Source organism: Kogia breviceps, chromosome 17, assembly GCF_026419965.1.
Source record: "Kogia breviceps isolate mKogBre1 chromosome 17, mKogBre1 haplotype 1, whole genome shotgun sequence".
NCBI classification, from domain to species: Eukaryota; Metazoa; Chordata; class Mammalia; order Artiodactyla; family Physeteridae; genus Kogia; species Kogia breviceps.
The window spans coordinates 36,908,842-36,935,687 of NC_081326.1; the positions used below are offsets into that span (position 1 = coordinate 36,908,842).

General features: G+C 35.9%; 1 protein-coding gene across 6 annotated transcripts in view; it reads right to left on the bottom strand.

Moving 5' to 3' along the window:
• Positions 1–26,846, bottom strand: part of TRIQK (triple QxxK/R motif containing) — a 99,656-nt gene that overhangs the window by 26,608 nt on the left and 46,202 nt on the right. For 4 of the 6 annotated variants that reach the window (XM_067017289.1, XM_067017294.1, XM_059043484.2 and 1 more), the window contains one exon: positions 19,997–20,078. Coding sequence is in view for 4 of the 6 variants with exons in the window: in XM_067017294.1 (XP_066873395.1) it covers positions 19,997–20,057 (61 nt within the window). In the remaining 2 variants the exon portion in view is untranslated. The remainder of the gene's footprint in view (positions 1–19,996; positions 20,079–26,846) is intronic. The other 2 variants (XM_067017290.1, XM_067017293.1) reach the window with 1 other exon arrangement.

The window sequence follows — 26,846 nt, forward strand, 5'->3', positions numbered from 1 at the left end:
GTTCATTTTTCAGAAGCTCACTTTTTTTTTCTTTCTTAGAACAGTAGACTATACTAGCCGCACTCATTATCATCATGTGGCAGTACTGCTCTTCCTCTGCCTTTGCTGCTTTAAAAATTAATGCACTGTTATTTTCTGAATACTGCATAAGCTGCTTATGAGTACATTATGCTATCAAGCAAGCACATGCAGAAAAGCTTCCTCAACTGTTATTCTTTCAGTGAAAATACAGCTGGTTCTGCTTCAAAGGCACATCTTTTCACCTGCAAATGGACTTGCTCCTACACTTACTCCTCAATTCATTGTCTTTTATTTGTGTCTGGAAATCTTTAATTGCCTTTAATTAGAAAAAGTAAATTCAGTGCTTTAATCTTGCAAACACATTCAATCATAATTCTGTCTGGGATGAATACCAAGTTCTATTCACTATCTGATCTCTATAACAAAGATATATAATTTATTGTCCATTTATATAGACCACACCAATTAAGATACAATAGAAAAGTGAGGAGATAAGAGTCAAAATATTTGAAAAGAAAAATTTGCAATCTAAATTTAATTACTCAAATGAATTATTGGAAGATGAGTTATTTACAGCATGCCAAAAATACTAATAATAAAATTTGCTAATCAACAATACTTTTATATTTCCTACAACATCTTTAGAATAATTTCTCAACTATTTCAAATCCCTCCTCCCTTCCTTAAAAAGCAAAATGCTATTTGAAATCTTACTTTTCTCATATTACCATAATTACACATAAAAGAACAATACTATTTGACATATAAAATAATTTTCCAACTACTATATGAACACAATTTTTAGTTACTATATTACAAACTACAAATAACTATAGAAAACTCTTTGCAAAAGCAAGGGTCAACAGTCTTTCTTATGGAACTCTATAGCAAGCTCCAGTAGCTATGCCAGTAAACAAAAAGTCTGCATTTTGATAGCTGCAAGATGAATAAAATCACAAATTGCGTGGTCACAGGCAAAATATAATTAAAATTTTAATCTATCGAGTTGGTAAAAAGAAAATTATTACAAAACCAGAAACACAATAAAAATACAGATCTAATTGATTCTCATCAGCATTGTACACTTTTATACTTAGCTATTCATACAAAATGATGCCACATATTTACTTAGAAAAAGGAGGTATCTATAAGAGTAAATTTGAAAAAAGTATTTTTCTTAAAATTATTGAGGGATATCTGGGCTATAGAGAGGAAGCTGGTAAATTAATCCTCAGAAACAAAAATCTCATGAAAACTTTTAAAATTATGTTATAGAGGCAACTCAAACAATGATAATTTTTTAATGCTTGCACAGGACAACTTAACATTAATCACACATTGCAAAGGACACATCACCATTTAACAGCACATTAAGTCATTAAGTACTAAGAAACAAGTACATTACTTTGGGTTGCTACAAAGATAATGTAACAAGTTGCTTATGAGATATAAATTAACTTCCCAGAAAAATACATTAAAAATGCTAACCAAGCAACAATTTAATATATGGAGAGCAACTTATACATGTAGGGGAGCAAAATTTGCCACCCCAAAATGTCTCTTTGGCATGCAGATTATTTTGAGCTTAAAACAATCAAGGCCCCAAAACACTCAGGAAGACATTTTGACCTTCTCCTGTTTAAAAAATTTAGGTAGAGAGTTTGTTCTAAAAATAGAGCTATCACCAGAGATATCTGCAGAATAGGGGCTGGGTGTGGTGGGTGAAACTCAGCAGTGCCTACTGATCAGAGTGAACTCTGTGTTTAATTATCTCTGCAGGGCGCAGCAAACATTTGCTTACCAAAAGTTTGCTTTCATCTGCATGTGAATTACCTTCCTTTCCTTTAAAATTCCAAACTGCTACCCCCAAGTCTTCCTTTATTTTTAGCTGAAGATGGTATTTAAGGTGAGGGTTTCAGCCATTTTGGTGAGTTAATTAGTTTCTCCTGGGTCTCTCCTATGTATACATTTTATTTTAACTTTTGTTTGATTTTTCTCCTATTAATCTGTCTCATATCAATTTAATTCTTAGACCAGCCAGAAGAACCTAGAAGGACAGAGGAAAGTTTCTTCCTCCTCAACAGAGGGAAATGTAGTTAAGTAAAATGTATTATAAAGTATCTCAATCTTTAGTTTGTATTTAACCACCACTCTCCCCCCCACCAAAAAAAATCAACAAACATTTTTTTAAGTAGCTGCTATGTGTAAAGTGCGCTTGAGGATACAGAGATAAAATTAAAGGAAAACAACAAAAAGTATCACACAGAAGATAAGAAACAAACTCCAGAAAAATTAAATAACCGCATATATCAATAAGTTTTTGAGTGAGTTAAAGATAACTGCTTATTATTTCAAGAGAAATTACAAAATAATAAATAATATAAACAGAGTAGGTTAAACAAAGGGCATATAGAATTTTAATTACCTAAGAATTGGGGAGATTGTTTTATTGATTATTTTAACAAATAATTATTAAGTATCTTCTATCATTAAGGATGATCATTAAGGATGCAAAAGTTAGATAGAGTTTCTGCCTGCAAAAATGTTTAAATCCTAGTAGGTACAAATAAAAATATAAATACATAAACAAGGTAGAAAGAAGTGGTATGTGCAATCAGCAAAGTTAAATGTTAAAAGGACTTCCAGTTCTGAAAACATGGTAGAGAGGGCTGAGATGGACCCTTCTCTGATATAAGTACATAGAAACAGTAGGAAACAAACAGACAAACATTCTATAAAGCTCTTAATATTAGATGTACACATATTTACACACACACATACATACATATATTTATAATAAAATAAAGTAACTAGAGAAAATGTTCAAATGCCAGAAACAAGGAAAAAACTCAAAGCAACACAGCTAGTTCCAGCTGATGTCCTGGTGGCCCTGGTTGCAGAAGTCGGGGTGGTCATATTAGCACCTGTATTAGACATCAAGAGGCTTGCAAATTAGATTTTAAAGGTCCAGGCCTGTATAGTGCCACTGTGAGATATATGGATAAAGGTTTGAGGTTCTGAAAGGACTGATCAAAACATACAAAAAATAATTCTGTGTTTGTTTGGAGAAATAGCAAGGAATCTTTCTGCTTTCTCTAAGCTCTGGGTGTGGAAGATAGATGTGTCTCCTGTGAGATATACAAATCTTAATACTGTTAGACCCAAAACAAGGTATGAGGTCCAAATTGCGGGAATCTGAATAGGCCAAGAAATAAGTCCAAAATAATAGTCCAAAATCTATAAAATCCCCATTGTCAATAAATAAATAGAACACTGTTCCATAAGAATATTTCCTAATTCAGACTGCTGGGACTCTCACAGAGGGAGAAAATGGAAACAAAAACAAACCTCTACTGAAGCTGAATACATACACACAAACTCAGAACCATAAAGCACAAAGAGATCAAAAAAAAAAAAGAAAAAGAAGAAAATAGCATGACCTAGAATAAATAAGCCAATACAACAAATGGGAAAGTTGGTACCATAAGAAGAAGGAATAATTTTAAAAACCTGAAAGAATATATAAAATTGGTATTTAAAATAATTTAAGAGGAAAAAAATTAGGAACAGAATAAAAACAGAATGATTTTTTAAATGATTAAATAGACCTTTTACCCAGGACAAAAAAAGGTAACTGAAATGATACATCTATGGGTGCAAGTTAGACATAGTAATAAATAAATGAGAGAGAGCAAAAGAAAGAATTTGTGAATGCTAGTCAAAGGGAAAGTAGATCTGAGAAGTAACCCAGAGTAGGACAGAGATATAAAATATAAAAGTGATTTTAAGAGATATCGATGCTATAATGTGAAGACTGAACTTATATATAATAGGTATTCCAGAAGGAGAGATTAGAGAGGAGGAAAGTCATTATTTAAAAAAAAAAATAATCAGAGATTTAAGTCCTTCTGAAACTTAAGACAAGAATCCCCAGGATGAAGAATCACACCAAATCTGAAGCCCACCCCTTTTGTTCTTTTTACCAATAAAAATAAATATTTGCATTAAAATAAAGTTGAAAAATATGTGAAAAAATCCTTAATGACAGGAAAAAAAATACACCAAAAAGAAATGACATTTAGACTAATGGATGTGTTCTCATCAGAAACACATGAAACAATAAATCAACTGTGAGTACAATGTAACAATATTGTCTTTTAAGCAGAGACAGAGGAATTTTTCCCTAATAGATATTTGCATTCAGGCAAAAGGAACAAGGAAACTTCACCAGGAGGAAGATGTAAAATATAAGAGGTAGTGGTTAGTAAAGAGAGCAAACATAAAGTTAGACCTAAGTAATTATTGGTGATTAAAAAGTTAAAAATAATAATTATTATCCTGTTAAAAACAAGAGAGAAAGTAATACACACAACAACATGAACAACAGGAAAAAGTAATCAGATATAAAGAGTTAAAAATCTTTATATTGTTTAGGATAAATAAAAGTATTGATTGGGCTTCCTGGTGGCACAGTGGATGAGAGTCCGCCGGCCGATGCAGCAGGCATGGGTTCGTGCCCTGGTCCGGGAAGAACGCTTATGCTGCGGAGCGGCTAGGCCTGTGAGCCATGGCCACTGAGCCTGCGCATCCAGAGCCTGTGCTCCGCAACGGAAGAGGCCACAGCAGTGAGAGGCCAGCGTACCACAAAAAAAAAAAAAAAAAGTATTGATACACTTTAGTTTTCACTAAGTCAAATATACCAGATAACATTTGATGGATGAAAAAAATTAAAAAAACAAACAAACAAAAAAGAAAATAGAGAAAGAAATGGAAAGTAAAACGAAAAAAAGACATGTATTTTTTGGAAAGAATGTTAGGGTAGAGATTAGCAAGGAAAACCCACCACAGATAAAATATAACAAAATAAAATTGTGCAAATATATTTAGATTTTTTTATTCACAGTAAATAATATATGATTAAATTTGCTTACCCCAAAACATAGAATCTTAGGCTGTATCAAAATCATAAAATATAACATTAAAGTATAGATGAAAGTAAAAGGGTAGGAACAAAAATGTCAATCAGAATAGTAAACAAAAGAAAGGTCATTACCAACATTAATTTAAGACAAAAAAAGATTCTCTGAAAAATAAATAATAGCACGTTATAAAGGCCAGCATTGAATGGAAAAGGGGGAATAATTATAAGAAATATATACCAATTTAGAAATGCTATGCAACAGACGGCTTAAAGATGGCGGAAGAGTAAGACGCAGCGATCTCCTTCCTCCTCACAGAGACATCAGAAATACATCTACACGTGGAACTTCTCCTATAGAACACCCACCGAATGCTGGCAGAAGACCTCAGGCCTCCCAAAAGGCAAGAAACTCCCCCACGTACCTCGGTAGGGCAAAAGAAAAAAGAATAAACAGAGACAAAGAATAGGGACGGGACCTACACCAGTGGGAGGGAGCCGTGAAGGAGGAAAGATCCCCAAACACTAGAAGCCTCTTCACGGGCGGAGACTGCGGGTGGCGGAGGGGGAAGCTCAGGAGCCGTGGAGGAGAGCACAGCCACAGGGTGCAGAGGGCAAAGCAGAGAGATTCCCGCAGAGGATCAGTGCCGACCAGCACTCATCAGCCACGCCGAAGCTGGTGGGGGCCGGGAGCTGAGGCTTGGGCTTCAGTCGGATCCCAGGGAAAGGTCTGGAGTTGGCAGAGTGAAAACAGCCTGAAGGGGTTAGTGCACCATGGATGGCCAGGAGGAAATCCGGTTGAAGTCTGGAGCTGCCGAAGAGGCAAGAGACCTTTTCTTCCCTCTTTGCTTCATGGGTGCGAGGAGAAGGAATTAAGCACGCTGCTTAAAGGAGCCCCAGAAATGGGCGCGGAGATGCTGAAGAGACAACAGACTTTTTCTTGCCTCTATGCTTCCTTGGACACGAGGAGAGGGGATTAAGAGCACCACGTAAAGAAGCTCCAGAAATGGGTGCGGGCCACGGCTGTCAGCACTGACAGTACAGATGGTTGTGGGACGCTAAGGTTGCTGCTGCCGCCACCAAGAGGCCTGTGTGTGAGCACAGGTCACTCTCCACGCCGCCCTTCGTGGGAGCCTGTGCAGAGCACCACTGCCGGGGTCCTGGGATCCAGGGACAGCTTCCCCAGGAGAACGCGCAGCGCACCTTGGGCCGGTGCAGTGTCATGTCGGCCTTTGCCACCGTGGACACACCCCGCAACCGTGCCACTCCCTCGCCCCAGCCTGAGTGAGCTGGAACCCCCGAATCAGCTGCTCCTTTAACCCCGTCCTGTCTGAGTGAAGGGCAGATGCCCTCAGACAACCGACACGCAGAGGTGGGGCCAAGTCCAAAGCTGAACCCCAGGAGTTGTGCGAACAAAGAGGAGAGGGGGAGGTCTCTCCCACCAGCCTCAGAAGTAGCTGATTAAAGATCCACAATCAACTTGAAGTGCCCTGCATCTGTGGAAAACCTGAATAGACAACGAATCATCCCAAGTTGAGGAGGTGGACTTTGGGAGCAAGATATATTATTATTTTCCCCGTTTTTCTTTTTGTGAGTGTGTATGCGTGTGCTGCTCTGTGAGATTTTGTCTGTATAGCTTTGCTTTCCCCATTTGTCCTAGGGTTACACAGACTGGGTTTTCTGTTTTTTTTTTTTTAAATAGAAATTTTTCTTCTTAATAATAATTTTTTATTTTAATGACTATACTTTATCCTACTTTATTTTGTCTTCTCCCTTTCTTTCTTCCTTTCTTCCTTCCTTTCTTCCCTCCTTCCCTCCTTTCTTCTTTCCTTCCTTCCTCCCTTCCTTGCTCCCTTCCTTCTTCCCTTTCTTCCTCTCCTCCTTCCTTCCTTCCTTTCTTGCTTTCTTCCTTACTTCATTTCTTCCTTCCCTTCTTCCTTCCTTCCTCCCCTCCTTTCTTCCTTCCTTCCTTCCCTCCCCCCTCCTTCCTTCCTTCTTTCCTTCCTTCCTTTTCTTTCTTTTCTATTTTTTTTCCCTTTTATTTTGAGCCGTGTGGATTAAAGGCTCTTGGCGCCCCAGCCAGGCACCAGGGCAGTATCTCTGATGTGGGAGAACCAACCTCAGGACACTGGTCCACAAGAAACCTCCCAGCTCCATGCAATATCAAATGGCAAAACTCTCCCAGAGATCTCCATCTCAACACCAAGACCCAGCTTCACTCAAGGACCAGCAACGAACAGTGCTGGACACCCTATCCCCAACAAAGAGCAAGACAGGTCTACAGCCCCATCCATTATCAGAGAGGCTGCCTAAAATCATAATAAGGCTAACAACATCCCCAAACACACCACCAGACGTGGACCTGCACACCAGAAAGACAAGATCCAGCCTCATCCACCAGAACAGAGGCACTACTCCCCCCAACCAGGAAACCTACTCAACCCACTGAACCAACCTGAGCCACTGGGGACAGCCACCAAAAACAATGGGAACTACAAAGCAGCCTGAAAAAAGGAGACCCCAAACACAGTAAGATAAGCGAAATGAGAAGACAGAAAAACACACAGCAGATGAAGGAGCAAGATAAAAACACACCAGACCTAACAAATGAAGAGGTAATAGCCAGTCTACCTGAAAAAGAATTCAGAATAATGATAGTAAAGATGATTCAAAATCTTCGAAATAGAATAGACAAATTGCAAGAAACAGTTAACAAGGACCTAGAAGAAATAAAGAGGAAGCAAGCAACGATGAGCAACACAATAAATGAAATAAAAAATACTCTAGATGGGATCAATAGCAGAATAACTGAGGCAGAAGGACGGATAAGTGACCTGGAAGATAAAATAGTGGAAATAACGACTGCAGAGCAGAATAAAGAAAAAAGAATGAAAAGAACTGAGGACAGTCTCAGAGACCTCTGGGACAACATTAAATGCACCAACATTTGAACTATAGGGGTCCCAGAAGAAGAAGAGAAAAAGAAAGGGACTGAGAAAATATTTGAAGAGATTATAGTTGAAAACTTCCCTAATATAGGAAAGGAAATAGTCAATGAAGTCCAGGAAGCACAGAGGATCCCATACAGGATAAACCCAAGGATAAACATGCCAAGACACATAATAATCAAACTGTCAAAAATTAAATACAAAGAAAACATATTAAAAGCAGCAAGGGAAAAACAACAAATAACACACAAGGGAATCCACATAAGGTTAACACCTGATCTTTCAGCAGAAACTCTACAAGCCAGAAGGGAGTGGCAGGACATACTTAAAGTTATGAAGGAAAAAAACCTACAACCAAGATTACTCTACCCAGCAAGGATCTCATTCAGATTTGATGGAGAAATTAAAACCTTTACAGACAAGCAAAAGCTGAGAGAGTTCAGCACCACCAAACCAGCCTTACAACAAATGCTAAAGGAACTTCTCTAGACAAGAAACACAAGAGAAGGAAAAGACCTACAAGAACAACTCGAAACAATTAAGTAAATGGTAATAAGAACATACATATTGATAATTACCTTAAATGTAAATGGATTAAATGCTCCCACCAAAAGACACAGACTGGCTGAATGGATACAAAAACAAGACCCATATATATGCTGTCTACAAGAGACCCACTTCAGACCTAGGGACACATACAGACTGAAAGTAAGGGGATGGAAAAAGATATTGCATGCAAATATTAATCAGAAGAAAGCTGAAGTAGCAATTCTCATATCAGACAAAATAGACTTTAAAATAAAGACTATTACAAGAGACAAAGAAGGAAACTGCATAATGATCAAGGGATTGATCCATGAAGAAAATATAACAATTGTAAATATTTATGCACCCAACATAGGAGCACCTCAATACGTAAGGCAAATACTAACAGCCTTAAAAGGGGAAATCGACAGTAACACAATCATAGTAAGGGACTTTAACACCACACTTTCACCAATGGACAGATCATCCAAAATGAAAATAAATAAGGAAACACAAGCTTTAAATGATACAATACACAAGATGGACTTAATTGATATTTATAGGACATTCCATCCAAAAACAACAGAATACACATTTTTCTCAAGTGCTCATGGAACATTCTCCAGGATCGATCATATATTGGGTCACAAATCTAGCCCTGGCAAATTTAAGAAAATTGAAATCGTATCAAGTATCTTTCCTGACCACAACGCTATGAGACTAGATATCAATTACAGGAAAAGATTTGTAAAAAATACAAACACATGGAGGCTTATCAATACACTACTTAATAATGAAGTGATCACTGAAGAAATCAAAGAGGATATAAAAAAAAATACTTAGAAACAAATGACAATGGAGACACGACGACCCAAAACCTATGGGATACAGCAAAAGCAGTTCTAAGATGGAAGTTTATAGCAATACACTCATACCTTAAGAAACAGGAAACATCTCAAATAAACAACCTAACTTTGCACTTAAAGCAACTAGAGAAGGAAGAACAAAAAACCCCCGAAATTTAGCAGAAGGAAAGAAATCATAAAGATCAGATCAGAAATAAATGAAAAAGAAATGAAGGAAACAATACCAAAGATTAATAAAATTAAAAGATGGTTCTTTGAGAAGATAAAGAAAATTGATAAACCATTAGCCAGACTCATCAAGAATAAAAGGGAGAACACTCAAATCAATAGAATTAGAAATGAAAAAGGAGATGTAACAACTGACACTGCAGAAATACAAAAGATTATTGGAGATTACTACAAGCAACTCTACGCCAATAAAATGGACAACCTGGAACAAATGGACAAAATTCTTAGAAATGCACAGCCTGCCAAGACTGAACCAGGAAGAAATAGAAAATATGAACAGACCAATCACAAGCACTGAAATTGAAACTGTAATTAAAAATCTTCCAACAAGCAAAAGCCCAGGACCAGATGGCTTCACAGGCAAATTCTATCAAACAATTAGAGAAGAGCTAATACCTATCCTTCTCATACTCTTCCAAACGATAGCAGAGGGAGGAACACTCCCAAATTCATTCTATGAAGCCACCATCACCCTGATACCCAAACCAGGCAAAGACGTCACAAAGAAAGAAAACTGCAGGGCAATGTCACTGATGAACATAGATGCAAAAATCCTCAACAAAAGGCTAGCAAACAGAATCCAACAGCAAATTAAAAGGATCATACACCGTGATCAAGTGGGGTTTATTCCAGGAATGCAAGGATTCTTCAATATACGCAAATCAATCAACGTGATACAGCATATCAACAAACTGAAGGAGAAAAACCATATGATCATCTCAATAGATGCAGACAAAGCTTTTGACAAAATTCAACACTCATTTATGATAAAAACCCTGCAGAAACTAGGTATACAGGGAACTTTCCTCAACATTATAAAGGCCATATATGACAAACCCACAGCCAGCATCCTTCTCAATGGTGAAAAAGTGAAACCATTTCCACTAAGATCAGGAACAAGACAAGGTTGCCCACTCTCACCACTCTTATTCAACATAGTTTTGGAAGTTCTAGCCACAGCAATCAGAGAAGAAAAAGAAATAAAAGGAATCCAAATAGGAAAAAAGGAGTAAAGCTGTCACTGTTTGCAGATGACATGATAATATACATAGAGGATACTAAGGATACTACCAGAAAACTACTAGAGCTAATCAATGAATTTGGTAAAGTAGCGGCATACAAAATTATTGCAAAGAAATCTCTGGCATTCTTAAACACTAATGATGAAAAATCTGAAATGGAAATTAAGAAAATGCTCCCATTTACCACTGCAACAAAAAGAATAAAATATCTAGGAATAAACCTACCTAAGGAGACAAAAGACTTGTATGCAGAAAACTGTAAGACACTGATGAAAGAAATTAAAGATGATACAAATAGGTGGAGAAATATACCATGTTCTTGGATTGGAAGAATCAACATTGTGAAAATGACTACGACCCAAAGCAATCTACAGATTCAATGCTATCCCTATCAAATTACCTCTGGCATTTTTTACAGAACTAGAAAAAAAAATTTTCACAATTTGTATGGAAACACAAAAGACCCAGAATAGCCAAAGCAATCGTGAGAACGAAAAATGGAGCTGGAGGAATCAGGCTCTCTGACTTCAGACTATACCACAAGGCTACAGTAATCAAGAGAGTATGGTACTGGCACAAAAACAGAAATATAGATCAATGGGACAGGATAGAAAGCCCAGAGATAAACCCACACACATATGGTCACCTTATCTTTGATAAAGGATGGAAGGATATACAGTGCAGAAAAGACAGCCTCTTCAATAAGTAGTGCTGGGAAAATTGGACAGCTACATGTAAAAGTATGAAATTAGAACACTCCCTAACACCACACACAAAAATAAACTCAAAATGGGTTAAAGACCTAAATGTAAGGCCAGACACTATCAAACTCTTAGAGGAAAACATAGGCAGAACACTCTATGACATAAATCACAGTAAGATCCTTTTTGACCCATCTCCTAGAGAAATGGAAGTAAAAACAAAAATAAACAAATGGGACCTAATGAAACTTAAAAGCTTTTGTACAACAAAGGATACCATAAACAAGACCAAAAGACAACCCTCAGATTGGGAGAAAATGTTTGCAAATGAAGCAACTGACAAAGGATTAATATCCAAAATTTATAAGCAACTCATACAGCTCAGTAGCAAAAGAATAAACAACCCAATCTAAAAATGGGAAGAACTAAATAGACATTTCTCCAAAAAAGATATACAGATTGCTAACAAACACATGAAAGAATGCTCAACATCATTAATCATTAGAGAAATGCAAATCAAAACTATAATGAGATATCATCTCACACATGTCAGATTGGCCATCATCAAAAACTCTAGAAACAATAAATGCTGGAGAGGGTGTGGAGAAAAGGGAACCCTCTTGCACTGCTTTTGGGAATGTAAATTGATACAGCCACTATGGAACAGTATGGAGCTTCCTTAAAAAACTAAAAATAGAACTACCATATGACCCAGCAATCCCACTACTGGGCATATACCTTGAAAAAACCATAATTCAAAAAGAGTCATGTACCAAAATGTTCATTGCAGCTCTATTTATGATAGCCAGGACATGGAAGCAACCTATGTGTCCATCAACAGATGAATGGATAAAGAAGACGTGGCACATATATATATAATGGAATATTACTCAGCCATAAAAAGAAATGAAACTGAGTTATTTGTAATGAGGTGGATAGACCTGGAGTCTGTCATACAGAGTGAAGTAAGTCAGAAGGAGAAAAACAAATACCGTATGCTAACACATATATATGGACTCTAGGAAAAAAAAAATGTCATGAAGAGATTAGTGTTAGGATGGGAATAAAACACAGACCTACTAGAGCATGGACTTGAGGATATGGGGAGGGGGAAGGGTAAGCTGTGACGAAGTGAGAGAGTGGCAGGGTCATATATACACTACGAAATTTAAATTAGATAGCTAGTGGGAAGCTGCCGCATAGCATAGGGATATCACCTCTGTGCTTTGTGACCACCTAGAGGGGTGGGTTAGGGAGTGTGGGAGGGAGGGTGACACAAGAGGGAAGATATATGGGGACATATGTATATGTGTAACTGATTCACTTTATTGCAAAGGAAAAACTAACACACTATTGTAAAACAGTTATACTCAAATAAAGATGTTTTAAAAAATGTAATTCAAAAAAAAAAAAAAAGAAATGCTATGCAACAAAACATAACCTCAAAATATACATAGTAAAAATGACAGAATTATAAGAATTGACAGCTTCATGGAATTAGTGAGAATATTTTAATTATTCTTTCTCACAGACTGACAGCTCATACATTTATATTAAGTACAAAATAGATTTGAACACCACAATTAATATAAGCAGTACTGCATCCCAATATTAGAGGATACCTATCCCTTGCAAGCACAGAGAGAATGTTAACAAAATTGACCATATATATAGTAAGCAATAGAGAAGAGCTTAATATCAAAAACTAACATTATTCTAAAAACATTTTCTGGGCTTCCCTGGTGGCTCAGTGGTTGAGAGTCCAACTGCCGATGCAGGGGACACGAGTTCATGCCGTGGTCCATATGGGAAGATCCCATATGCCGCGGAACAGCTGGGCCTGTAAGCCATGGCCGCTGAGCCTGCATGCCCGGAGACTGTGCTGCGCAACGGGGAGAGGCCACAACAGTGAGAGGCCCGCATACAGCAAAATAATTTTTTAAAAAATTAAAAACATTTTCTGAACAGAAAACAATAAGGTTAAAAATCAATTTGAAATGCATATATGTATACACATTTGACCCTTGAACAACATGGGTTTGAACCATGTAGGTCCACTTTTAGAAAGATTTTTTTCCAGTAAATACAGACAGTACCATGCAATTCAAGGTTGGTTGAATCCATAGATGCAGAGCCATTAATACAAACGTCAACTATGGGACTTGAACATCCATGGATTTTGGTACCTGCAGAGGGTCCTGGAACCAATCCCTGGCAGATACTGAGGGATAATTGTACATAACTCAAGAAAGCTCTAAAATAGTATAATAGAGCCAATAATGTAGTGAAGAAGACTGATCCATTAAATGAATACATTAGTAAAAAATGTTTGTAAATCAAATAGCAAAGAATTCAACTCAAATAATTATAAAAGAAAGAGACAAGTTAAATAATTACAAAGAAGGAAATCAGAGACAACAGTAGAATTATGGAAAAGGAAATGATAAAATCTAGTAACAAAAGCTAATTCTTTAAGATGTATAAAAAATTTAAACAAATCTCAAGTGATAATGAAAAAAAGAGATAGAGTAAAATAAAATAACATCAATTAAAAATAGAAATTACAGTTATAATTTTAAAATATTAAGAGAATTTTATGCATAACTTTATGAATATACTTGATATTTTCCATTCAACTTTATCACTGAATATGTTACCCAAATTGGCTGAAGAAAATATAGATCATTAACTGATGGAAAAAAAGGTAGTTAAAAGTCTACCCACCTAAAAAGCTTCAGACAGGGGTTTTGCTAGGGAGTTTTATAAACAGTCCAGAAAGTCATATTTCCAAATTTATATAACCTATCCTGGAGCATATAAAAAAGATATTTCTCCAATTCATTATAGAAATCTTATATGACTCTGAAACTAAAACTGAACAAAGATGGTAAGAGAATGGAAAGTTATGTGCCAATTTCAGGCATGAAGAAGGATGTTAAAAAAATCTTAAATTATTAATAAACTAAATTCAGCTGTGTATTAAAAAATGTCAAGACAAAGTAGGGTATATATCAGTAATGCAACGATAGTTTAACATTTAAAAATTTATAAATACAATTTGCCAAAATAACAAAAAAAATCCTTCCAACAGACATAGAAAAAAATTCAATAAAATTCAACATACTTTATTTTTTTAAAAAAGAAAAACAAACTCTTAGCAAACTGAGAATTTCCTTAGTCCAACAAGTATGTACCAAAACCCTAGAGCTGTATTATACATAATGGCAAAACGATTGCAGTGTTTTATTTTTTTAATTTTTTTTAATTTTTAAATATTTTTAAACATCTTTATCTGAGTATAACTGTTTTACAATAGTGTGTTAGTTTCTCCTTTACAACAAAGTGAATCAGTTATACATATACATATGTTCCCATATCTCTTCCCTCTTGCGTCACCCTCCCTCCTGCAGTGTTTTCTTAAAAGTTAATAATTTATATCCACTACTTGAAAAACATAACATAAGAAGATATGAAAGATAAAATACAAAGGTTAAAAAAATTTAATTATGTCTATTAGAAAATCAAGAGAAATTACAAATTATTATTACTACTAATAAAATGCAGTCAGGTTGCTTAGTACAAGATTAATAATTAAAATTCATTACTATGTTTATATAGCAACAAGAACCAATTACAAAATATAATTGTATATTAGCAAAAATTATGCAATAATAGCACATAAATTATGTATCACTTCTATTTAGCTCAAAAATACTCAATAACTTTATGAAGAAAATAATAAAATTTATTGAATTTACCAGCCATATGATCATTTCAAAAGATAAAATTGATAAGAATTTTCACATATAAAGACATAAATTCTCCATAAAGTAATCTACAAATCCCATGGAATTCAAATTTGACCACCAGTGGCCTTTTTCATGACTATTTAAAGTTAATTTTAAAACTCACATGAGCAGAGAGAGGACCAAGAGTAGTTGAGACAAGTTTTAAAAACAACAAATAAGGGTGAGGATTTGTCCTACCATTTTAAAGACTATAAAAAAAGTATAAAAGTATAAAAGCTATAGTAACTAAACAAGTAAGGTGTTTCCAAAGTAAGAAGCAAATTGGATAATGGAATAAAGTAACAGAGAATTATTATCAGTATAAATAAAGAAATGAAACAATGCAATGAGAGAAAAACAGCTCAGTAGATTTCATTCATCTTCATCCCAAGATGTTACACAAATTGGCTCAATAAAATATAGATCTATTTACAGATGAAAAAAAAAAGAATAGTAGTTAAAAGTCTACTCACACAAAAAAAGAAAAATGGCAGCAATAGATTTGCCAAAGAGAGAAATCAAAAGATCAATAAATATATTAGATGATTAATCTTAGTAAGTAATAAAATGAAAACTAAAATAAGAATGAATACAGTTTCATGTGTATGAGATTAGCAAGAATTTTAAGTCTAAAAAGTAACAAAGAATATGGAGAAATAGACAACATTTTACATCGTTTCTGTGACTGTAAAATAGCAAGTGCATCCACTTTAGAGAGTAATTTACCAGCATTTAGTAAAGCTGAAAATGCACCTTTCTACTGTACAGCAATAGGATATCTGATATTTGCCAAGAATGAGAGAAAAAAGAATGAAACTGGGGTAATATTTTCAGGAAACAATGGATAAGAATTTTCAAGAACATATTTTAAAAAATGAATCTACAATAACAGGAAGCCCAGTAAACCCCAAATAGAATAAATGAAGTCAAACCTATACTTAGACTCATCTTAGTGAAACTGCAGAAATCTAAAGACACAGAAAATCTTTAAATGAGGTTAAAAAAAAAAGATTGATTATTTTTACAGAAGTAACATTTAGATTGAGTTCCTAGGAGTTAAAAGACAAAATGCAAAGGCATGACATTTTCATATATTGAAGGAACACACTATGAAATAAAAACAAAACTTTCCAAATGCAAATTCTATAGCCAGAGATAACATATTTCAGAAATAATGGTATATCAATATCATTTTTTTGAAAAAGAAACTGAGAAATTGCCACAAGCAGGCATATATTCTAGGAAATTCTAAAAATGATGTCTACCAAGCACAAAAGAAAATGATTTTAGATAGAAGGTCTGGGACATAAAACAGAATTAGGAATAGAGGAAATAGTAAATACATATACCATTATATATGAATTTTTACTGAATAAACTACAATAATAACATTAGGATTTTTAAAAATATAGAGAGAATTAAGAAATACCAGAATTTATTTCAGAGTTTGTATTTCTAAATTATGAGCAGAGTTTCCTCAGACAGTCATAATAGCCATAGTGCTATTATACTGCAAATTCCATGAACTCAGATCTTATAACTTAATTATTTTTGCATCTGCCAGTACCTAATATAGTTTTTGGCCCCAGGGAAGCAGTATAGTGAAGGGATTCTGTGGTCAGTTTCTTGGAATGGAGTCCTGGCTCTACCTCTTACCAAATGTAGCACCTTGAGAAGTTCTTTAACCCATATGTGCTGTATTTTCCTGATCTGTAAAAAATGAATCTAACAATAGTTCCTATAGGACTACTATGAGGATGAAATAAGATGTGCATGGCACAATATGCCTATAATACTTCTGTTATATAAGAAAATAGGAATTTATAAGTAAATTAGTTATAATTTTTATATGATTTACCTAGCACATATATTATTTGGCCTCATATATTTAATAATATCTATTTATAAAATATCTTAATTATGTTAGAAGTTTTAAAAATTCTATTCTTTTCCAATTTTGAAATAATTTATCTCTAGAATAATACATATAATATTAGCCAGTCTCACACTATCTATTTTTAAAACATTATTTCTGAAGAAATGTAAGGCCCAAACCAATTTATTTCCCCTTGCAGTCAGCAATATTTCAGAATATTCAGTTTTTCTTAGTTTACTGCCTTGAAAGTGAGAAGGGTATTCCATCTCAGTTCACTACACATTTCAAGATCATGATACAGTAATTAACGTAGTGTCCATTTAATGTGAAAATTCTCTATCTATGAGGTGTTTCCAGTCACATTGTCAGCTCATTTTATTCCTAACTGAGCAGACTATTGTAAGAAAGGCTTTTTGTGAAAGCCATTAATCACTGTCATTTACTACAAAATTTAAAAGGCAAAACTTTTAGTGGAAGACAAATATTAAACAGTGATATTGAAATCATCATTCAAAAATGGAACTGATTTTGCCAAGTACAGTTACTGACTGACCATACAAAACTTACATAAATAAATGACATTTAGTAACAAGTGAACACTGAACACATATAACACCTCTATTCATTGTGAAACTTTATTAGAAATCTAAATTAGCTTACTAACAGCTTGAATACTAAAAAAAAAACACTGTGATACTCAGTTTATTTGCTATTTGTACTTTGTTTTTTACCACCAATATTGAAATATCTTCTTAAAATAATTCTAGTTGCTTTATTCCCTCCTCACATTTTCGATCAAATCTGGGAAAACGTCTACATAGAACTCCATGTAAGGAAGACAGTGTCAGTGATAGACCATCTATCATCATTAGTATGAGTTGAGGCTTCTGGTACTATCTAACTCTGACACATTAAGTGAGGAAAAAAAATCTTTCCTTGAGAAAATTATCGAATTATTTAATATCCTAATTAATTAACTAATTAATATCTTTTCTATTTCATTTTTTCTCTGTCTTTACACAATCTTACATATTATTATTACTTACATAATATTACTATATTATTCTATAGTATATACATGAAAATCTAAACACTGCAGTGTATTATCCTTGAAAAGAGTAAATAAAATTATACCCTTGCTATTTTAATTTTAGTATATTTTGTTTGATCATGATTACTGTATTTGAAAAGTATACCCAGGATAACTCATATCCATGCAACACTCTATAAACTGCTCTAACACTTTTTATGGATCTCACAAGCATCCTGTGAGAAGGGTAGATCTTGTGCCTGCTTATATTTTCAAGAGGAAGTAAAACAGGAAAGAGAATTCTATGTGGGAACATAATACATAACACAGAATCCTCAGAACAATTTAGTATAAGAAGAGGACTGAGACTTTACAATTATATTACTTTCTCTGTCTTATTCTTTCTTGGCTTTTATATATATGAATAGAACTAAATCAAAGGAAAGATATGCAATGTTTATACAACAGAATACTTTAGATTTTTAGGGTGTCTATTCTCAAAAACTGATCATTAGATACAATTCAATTTCAATAAAAATCTTAGCTGATGCTTTATTTTATTTTTCTGTCATCAATGATGATAGAAATCAGAACAGTGGTTGTATATGGGGGGTGTGGGTAAGGACTGACTAGAACTATCTGAGAAGATGGAAATGTTCTATATTTTGATTGGCATATGTGGTTACATGGATATATACACTTGCCAAAATTCTAAGAATTGTTTATTTAAGAGTTGGATATGGATTGATCCCCAATATGGTTATTCTTTATTTATGTGGTTTAGCACATCCCATTTGATCAAACTTCAGTCTGGTAAGTCAGTCCTTCTGTTTAAACGCATAAATAATATAACAACCTACACTATTTACTTATGCTGCATCCTATAATTGAAGGAAGATATATACAAAAGAAATCAAATATCATAAACCTTCTCTTAAGAAATAATATAGTCAGAAATACTGTTTTCTAATTTGCATTATCCATCAGTTAGGTGAGTTAAATCTTTCATAAGATTCTTTTGATTGTATTTCTTATTGTAATAGTTGTTTGGTTTTGTTTGTGTATTTTGATTTCCTCTTTTATGAATTGCCTGCTTATATTTTTTGCCCATTTTACTATTGGATTTCCAGATTATTTTATTTATAGTAGGGCTTTATTTTTCTACATGTAAATTTTTAATTGGTTACATATTTTAAATATTTTTCACTTTGTTTTTATCTCCTTTGTTTTGCAGAAACATCTTTTCCCTTATGGAGTGTACCTTATGTATCATATTTATAAAACAGGTATATACTCTATTGTTATCAATTACTTCTACTTCTTTTCTGACTTGTAACTTCTTTGTTTATCTGTCAGTTATTTATAAGAGGTTTTATTATTATTATTTTAATTTCCAAAAGAATGGGAACAGGTGGCTTCCAACAGATTTCTAATTTACTACACTTTGCTCAAAGTTGTGGTTGCAGGATATTGATTCTTTAAAATTGAGGGGACTTGGTTTGTGATGTAGTATGGAGGTAATTTTTTGTAAATACTCCAAGCATCCTTGAAAAGATTAGGTAGGAAATCCTGCACCTAGAGCATAGTCTAAAACAGGGAAGCTTCCTGTTATCTTCCTTTGCTGTTGACTGGACTTCTCTCTAGTCCACCATTTTACAAAGTTAACATTTTAATGAAGAATTTTGAGGTTATCACATTATTGCTACTAAGAGTCAAAAGAATTGAAAGATTTTATAAGGATAAAAATAAATAATTAAACAGATGTTAATATTAAAAACATTGATTATACACAAACACCTTGCCTTAAGAATAACAATAAAACTATTTTTGCATTACCAAATTAATAAAATCTAAAAGAGCTTTGAAAAATCATAAGTACAAAAAAGGTATTTCTTCAGAGGTAAACAGGGCTGCACTGATTTTTGTTCCTTAAAAATTCTGTGCAGTCCTTTGTTATTCATATTATGTGTATCATATGTATTAGGGAAAAGTTATTTTCTTATTATCACACATAATTGCTTTTTTTCTTCATCTTAATTCACAAGAATGTATCAAAGGTAATTCATTGCTTACCAATTTGCTTTCTGTACTGATCAACAGGAAGTTTTATAGTGGAGGCATCTTTTCTCCCCATCTTTGATCTCCAAAATGCCTGCTGCAAAGAAAAAAAAATAATTATGATGAAGTCTTAAAAATTCTAAAGAACTATCTATAAACTTCAGGAATAACTTATTTCACAAAGTCCATTTTTAAAGCAACAGGTAAAAATGCATTTGACTTATTCCCATTAGATATTGGTAAAGAATATAAAATTCGATTGACCTTCAAGATGGCAGAGGAGTAAGACATGGAAATCACCTTCCTCCCAACAAATACATCAGAAATACATCTACATGTGGAATAACTCCTACAGAACACCTACTGAACACTGGCAGAAGACCTCAGACTTCCCAAAAGGCAAGAAACTCCCCCACGTACCTGAGTAGGGCAAAAGGAAAAAGAAAAAACAAAGACAAAAGAATAGGGACGGGATCTGCACCAGTGGGAGGGAGCTGTGAAGGTGGAAAGGTTTCCACACACTAGGAAGGCCCTTTGTGGGTGGAATTGCGGGTGGCAGAGGGGGGAAGCTTCAGAGCCATGAAGGAGAGCCCAGCAACACAGGTGCAGAGGACAAAGCAGAGAGATTCCCGCACAGAAGATTGGTGCCGACTAGCACTCACCAGCCCCAGAGGCTTGTCTGCTCACCCACAGGGGCAGGTGGGGGCTGGGAGATGATGCTTAGGCTTTGGAAGTCAGATTGCAGGGAGAGGGCTCGGGTTGGCTGCGTGAACACAGCCTGAAGGGGGTTAATGCACCACAGCTAGCCAGGAGGGAGTCCAGGAAATAGTCTGGAACTGCATAAGAGGCAAGAGAACAATGTTTTGGAGTGAGCGAGGAGAGGGGAATCAGAGCACAGCCTAAATGAGATCCAGAGATGGGCACAAGCCATGGCTATCAACACAGACACCAGAGTCGGGCTTGAGATGCTAAGGGTGCTGCTACAGCCACCAAGAAGTCTGTGTGCAAACAGAGGTCACTATCCACCCTGTCCTCCTGGAAGTCTGCATCCCGCCACCGCCAGGGTCCCACGATCCAGGGACAACTTCCCGGGAGAACACACAGTGCACCTCAGGCTGTTGCAATGTCACACTGGCCTCTATCCCGCATTACATACCCGTCTCTCCCCCTGGCCTGAATGAGCCAGAGCCCCCAAATAAGCTGCTCTTTAACCCCGTCCTGTCTAAGGGAAGAACAGATGCCCTCAGGCAACCTACACACGGGGGGGCAGGGAGCAAATCCAAAGCTGAATGACAGGAGCTGTGCAAACAAAGAAGAGAAAGGGGGGCTTCCCTGGTGGTGCAGTGGTTGAGTCTGCCTGCTGATGCAGGGGACATGGGTTCATTCCCTGGTCTGGGAAGATGCCAATGTCATGGTGCGGCTAGGCCTGTGAGCCATCACTGCTGAGCCTGTGCATCCGGAGCCTGTGCACCGCAATGAGAGAGGCCACAACAGTGAGAGGTCCACGTACCACAAATAAATTAAAAAAAAAAAAAGAAGAGGAAGGGAAATTTCTCCCAGCAGTCTCCCTGCATCTCTGGAATACCTGAATAGAGAACGAATCATCCCAAAATTGAGGTAGTAAACTTTGGGAGCAACTGTAGACTTGGGGTTTGATTTCTGCATCTAATTTGTTTCTGGTTTTATGTTTATCTTAGTTTAGTATTTTATCTTTATCTTAGTTTAGTATTTAGAGTTTATTATCACTGGTAGATGTGCTTATTGATTTGGTTGCTCACTTCCTATTTTTTTTAATATAGATATACATATATATTTTTTTCCTTTTTCTCTTTTTGTCAGTGTTTATGTGTATGCTTCTTTGTGTGATTTTGTCTGTATAGCTTTACTTTTACCATTGTCCTAGGGTTCTACCTGTCTGGATTTTTTTGATTGTTTTGTTTGGTTTTTGTATAATGTTTAGCACTTTTATCATTGGTGGATTTGTTTTTTGGTTTGGTTGCTCTCTTCTTTCTTTCTTTCTTTCTTTCTTTCTTTCTTTCTTTCTTTCTTTCTTTCTTTCTTTCTTTCTTTCTACTACCTTTTATTTTATTTTAAATAATTTTAAAATTTATTTTATTTTATTCAGTTTTCTTTTTTTCTCCCTGTTCTTCACAGCTCTGTGGGTGACAAGGTCTTGGTGCTCTGGCTGGGTGTCAGGTTTGTGTCTCTGAGGTGGAAGAACCGAGTTCAGGACATTGGTCCACCAGAGATCTCCCAGCTCTGCATAAAATCAAATGGCAAAAGCTCTCCCTGAGATATCCTTCTCAATGCTAAGACACAGCTCCACTCAACAAAGAGCAAGCAGGACATGCCATGCCAAACAATCAGCAAGACAGGAACAAAATCACACCCATTAGCAGAGAGGTTGAGTAAAATCATAATAAGGTCACAGACACCTCTTTTTTTTTTTTTTTTTGTAGTATGTGAGCCTCTCACTGTTGTGGCCTCACCCTTTGCAGAGGACAGACTCCGAACACACAGGCCCAGCAGCCATGGCTCACAGGCCCAGCCACTCCACGGCATGTAGGATCCTTCCAGACCAGGGCACGAACCCGCATCCTCTGCATCGGCAGGTGGACTCTCAACCACTGCACCACCAGGGAAGCCCTCACAGACACCTCTTAACACACCACTGGTCACAGTCCTGCCCACCAGAATGACAAGATCCAGCATCATCCACCAAACACAGGCACCAATCCCCTCCACCAAGAAGCCTACATAATGCACTGGACCAACCTTAGCCACTGGGGACAGACACCAAAAACAACAGGAAATACAAACCTGCACCCTGTGAAAAGGCGACCTAAACACAGTAAGTTAAGCAAAATGAGAAGGCAGAGAAACACACAGAAGATGAAGGAGCAAGGCAAAAACTCACCAGAGCAAACAAATGAAGAGGAAATAGGCAGTCTACCTGAAAAAGAATTCAGAGTAATGATAGTAAAGATGATCCAAAATTGTGGAAATAGAAAGGAGAAAATACAAGAAACGTTTAACAAGGACGTAGAAGAACTAAAGAGCAAACAAACAATGATGAACAACAAAATACATGAAATTACAAGTTCTCTAGAAGGAATCAATAGCAGAATAAGTGAGGCAGAAGAACGGATAAGTGACCTGAAAGATAAAATAGTGGAAATAACTACTGAAGAACAGAATAAAGAAAAAAGAATGAAAAGAATTGAGGACAATCTCAGAGACCTCTGGGACAACATTAAATGCATCAACTTTCGAATTATAGGGGTGCCAGAAGAAGAAGAGAAAAAGAAAGGGACTGAGAAAATATTTGAAAAAATTATAGTTGAAAACATTCCAAATATGGAAAAGGAAAGAGTTAATCAGGTCCACTTTGCACAGAGAGTCCCATACAGGATAAATCAAAGGAGAAACAGGCCAAGACACATATTAATCAAACTATCAAAAATCAGATACAAAGAGGGCTTCCCTGGTGGTGCAGGGGTTGAGAGTCCGCCTGCTGATGCAGGAGACACGGGTCCGTGCCCTGGTCCGGGAGGACCCCACATGCCACGGAGCGGCTGGGCCCGTGAGCCATGGCCGCTGAGCCTGCACGTCCAGAGCCTGTGCTCCGCAATGGGAGAGGCCGCAACAGTGAGAGGCCCGCGTACCACAAACAAACAACAACAACAACAAAATTAAATACAAAGAAAAAATATTAAAACCAGCAAGGAAAAACAACAAATAGCATACAAGGGAATCCCCATAAGGTTAACAGCTGATATTTCAGCAGAAATTCTGCAAGGCACGAGGGCATGGCAGGACATATTTAAAGTGATGAACAGGAAAAACCTACAAACAAGATTACTCTATCCAGCAAGGATCTCATTCAGATTTCAGGGGGAAATTAAAATATTTACAGAAAAGCAAAAACTAAGAGAATTCAGCATCACCAAACCAGGTTTACAACAAATGCTAAAGTTGCTTCTCTAGGCAGGAAACATAAGAGAAGGAAAAGACCTACAATAACAAAACCCAAACAATTAAGAAAATGGTAATAGGAACATACATATCGATAATTACCTTAAAAGTAAATGGATTAGGGCTTCCCTGGTGGCACAGTGGTTGAGAGTCCGCCTGCCAATGCAGGGGACGCGGGTTTGTGCCCCATCTGGGAGGATCTCACATGGAGCAGAGTGGCTGGGCCCATGAGCCATTGCTGCTGAGACTGCGTGCCCGGAGCCTGTGCTCCGCAGTGGGAGAGGCCACAACAGTGAGAGGCCCATGTACCGCAAAAAAAAAAAAAAAGTAAATGGATTAAATGCTCCAACCAAAAGATGTAGACTGGCTGAATGGATACCAAAAAAAATACCCATATATATGCTGTCTACAAGAGACCCACCTCACACCTAGGGACATATACAGACTGAAAGTGAAGGGATGGAAAAAGATATTCCATGCAAATGGAAATCAAAAGGAAGCTAGAGTAGCAATTCTCATATCAGACAAAATAGACTTGAAAATAAACACTATTACAAGAGACAAAGAAGGACACTATATAATGATCAAGGGATTGATCCAAGAAAACATAACAATTATAAATATTTATGCACCCAAGATAGGAGCACCTCAATACATAAGGCAAATGCTAACAGCCATAAAAGGGGAAATCGACAGTAACACAATCATAGTAAGGGACTTTAACACCCCACTTTCACCAATGGACAGATCATCCAAAATGAAAATAAATAAGGAAACACAAGCTTTAAATGATACATTACAGAAGACGGACTTAATTGATATTTATAGGACATTCCAACCAAAAACAAAAGAATACAATTTCTTCTCAAGTGCTCATGGAACATTCTCCAGGATAGATCATATCTTCATTCAAAAATCAAGCCCTGGTAAATTTAAGAAAATTGAAATTGTATCAAGCGTCTTTTCTGACCATAACACTGTGAGACTAGATATCAATTATGGGAAAAAATCTGTAAAAAATACAAACACAGGGAGGCTAAACAATACACCACTCAATAACCAAGAGATCACTGAAGAAATAAAACAGGAAATCAAAACATACCTAGAAACAAATGACAATGAAAACATGATGAACCAAAACCTATGGGATGCAGCAAAAGAAATTTTAAGAGGGAAGTTTATAGCAATACAATCTTACCTCAAGAAACAAGAAACATCTCAAATAAGCAACCTAAACTTACGCCTAAAACAATTAGAGAAAGAAGAAAAAAATAACTCCAAAGTTAGCAGCAAGGAAGAAATAATAAAGATCATATCAGAAATAAAAAATAAAGAAATGAAGGAAACCATAGAACAGCTCATTAAAACTAAAAGCTGGTTTTCTGAGAAGACAAACAAAATTGATAAGCCATTAGCCAGACTCATCAAGAAAAAAAGGGAGAAGACTAAAATCAATAGAATTAGAAATGAAAAAGGAGAAGTAACAACTGACACTGCAGAAATAAAAAAGATCATGAAAGATTACTACAAGCAACTATATCACAATAAAATGGAAAACCTGGAAGAAATGGACAAATTCTTAGAAAAGTCCAACTTTCTGAGACTGTACCAGGAAGATACAGAAAATATAAACAGATGAATCACAAGCAATGAAATTGAGACTGTGATTAAAAATCTTTCAACAAACAAAAGCCCAGGACCAGATGGCTTCACAGGCTAATTCTATCAAACATTTAGAGAAGAGCTAACACCTATCCTTCTCAAACTCTTCCAAAAGATAGCAGAGGGAGGAACACTCCCAAACTCATTCTACGAGGCCACCATCACCCTGATACCAAAACCAGACAAAGATGTCACAAAGAAAGAAAACTACAGGCCAATATCACTGATGAACATAGATGCAAAACTCCTCAACAAAATACTAGCAAACAGAATCCAACAGCACATTAAAAGGATCATACACCATGATCAAGTGGGGTTTATTCCAGGAATGCAAGAATTCTTCAATATATGCAAAACAATCAACGTTGTACACCATATCAACAAACTGAAGGAGAAAAACCATATGATCATCTCAATAGATGCAGACAAAGCTTTTGACCAAATCCAACACCCATTTATGATAAAAATCAGCAGAAAGTAGGCATAGAGGGAACCTACCTCAATGTAATAAAGGCCATATATGACAAACCAACAGCCAACATCATTCTTAATGGTGAAAAACTGAAACCATATCCTCTAAGATCTGGAACAAGACAAGGTTGCCCACTCTCACCACTCTTATTCAACATAGTTTTGGAAGTTCTAGCCACAGCAATCAGAGAAGAAAACGAAATAAAAGGAATCCAAATCGGAAAAGAAGAAGTAAAGCTTTCACTATTTGCAGATGACATGATACTATGCAGAGAGAATCCTAAAGACACTCCCAGAAATCTACTAGAGCTAATCAATGAATTTGGTAGAGTAGCATGATACAAAATTAATGCACAGAAATCTCTTGCTTTCCTATACACTAATGGTGAAAAAGCTGAAAGAGAAATTAAGGAAACACTCCCATTTACCCCTGCAACAAAAATAATAAATTACCTGGAAATAAACCCACCTAAGGAGACAAAAGACCTGTATGCAGAAATTATAAGACACTGATGAAAGAAATTAAAGATGATACAAACAGATGGAGAGATATACCATGTTTCTTGATTGGAGGAATCAACATCGTGAAAATAACTATACTACCCAAAGAATCTACAGATTCAATGCAATCCTTATCAAACTACCAATGGCATTTTTCACAGAACTAGAACAAAAAATTTCACAATTTGTATGGAAACACTGAAGACCCTGAAGAGCCAAAGCAATCTTGAGAAAGAAATACAGAGCTGGAGGAATC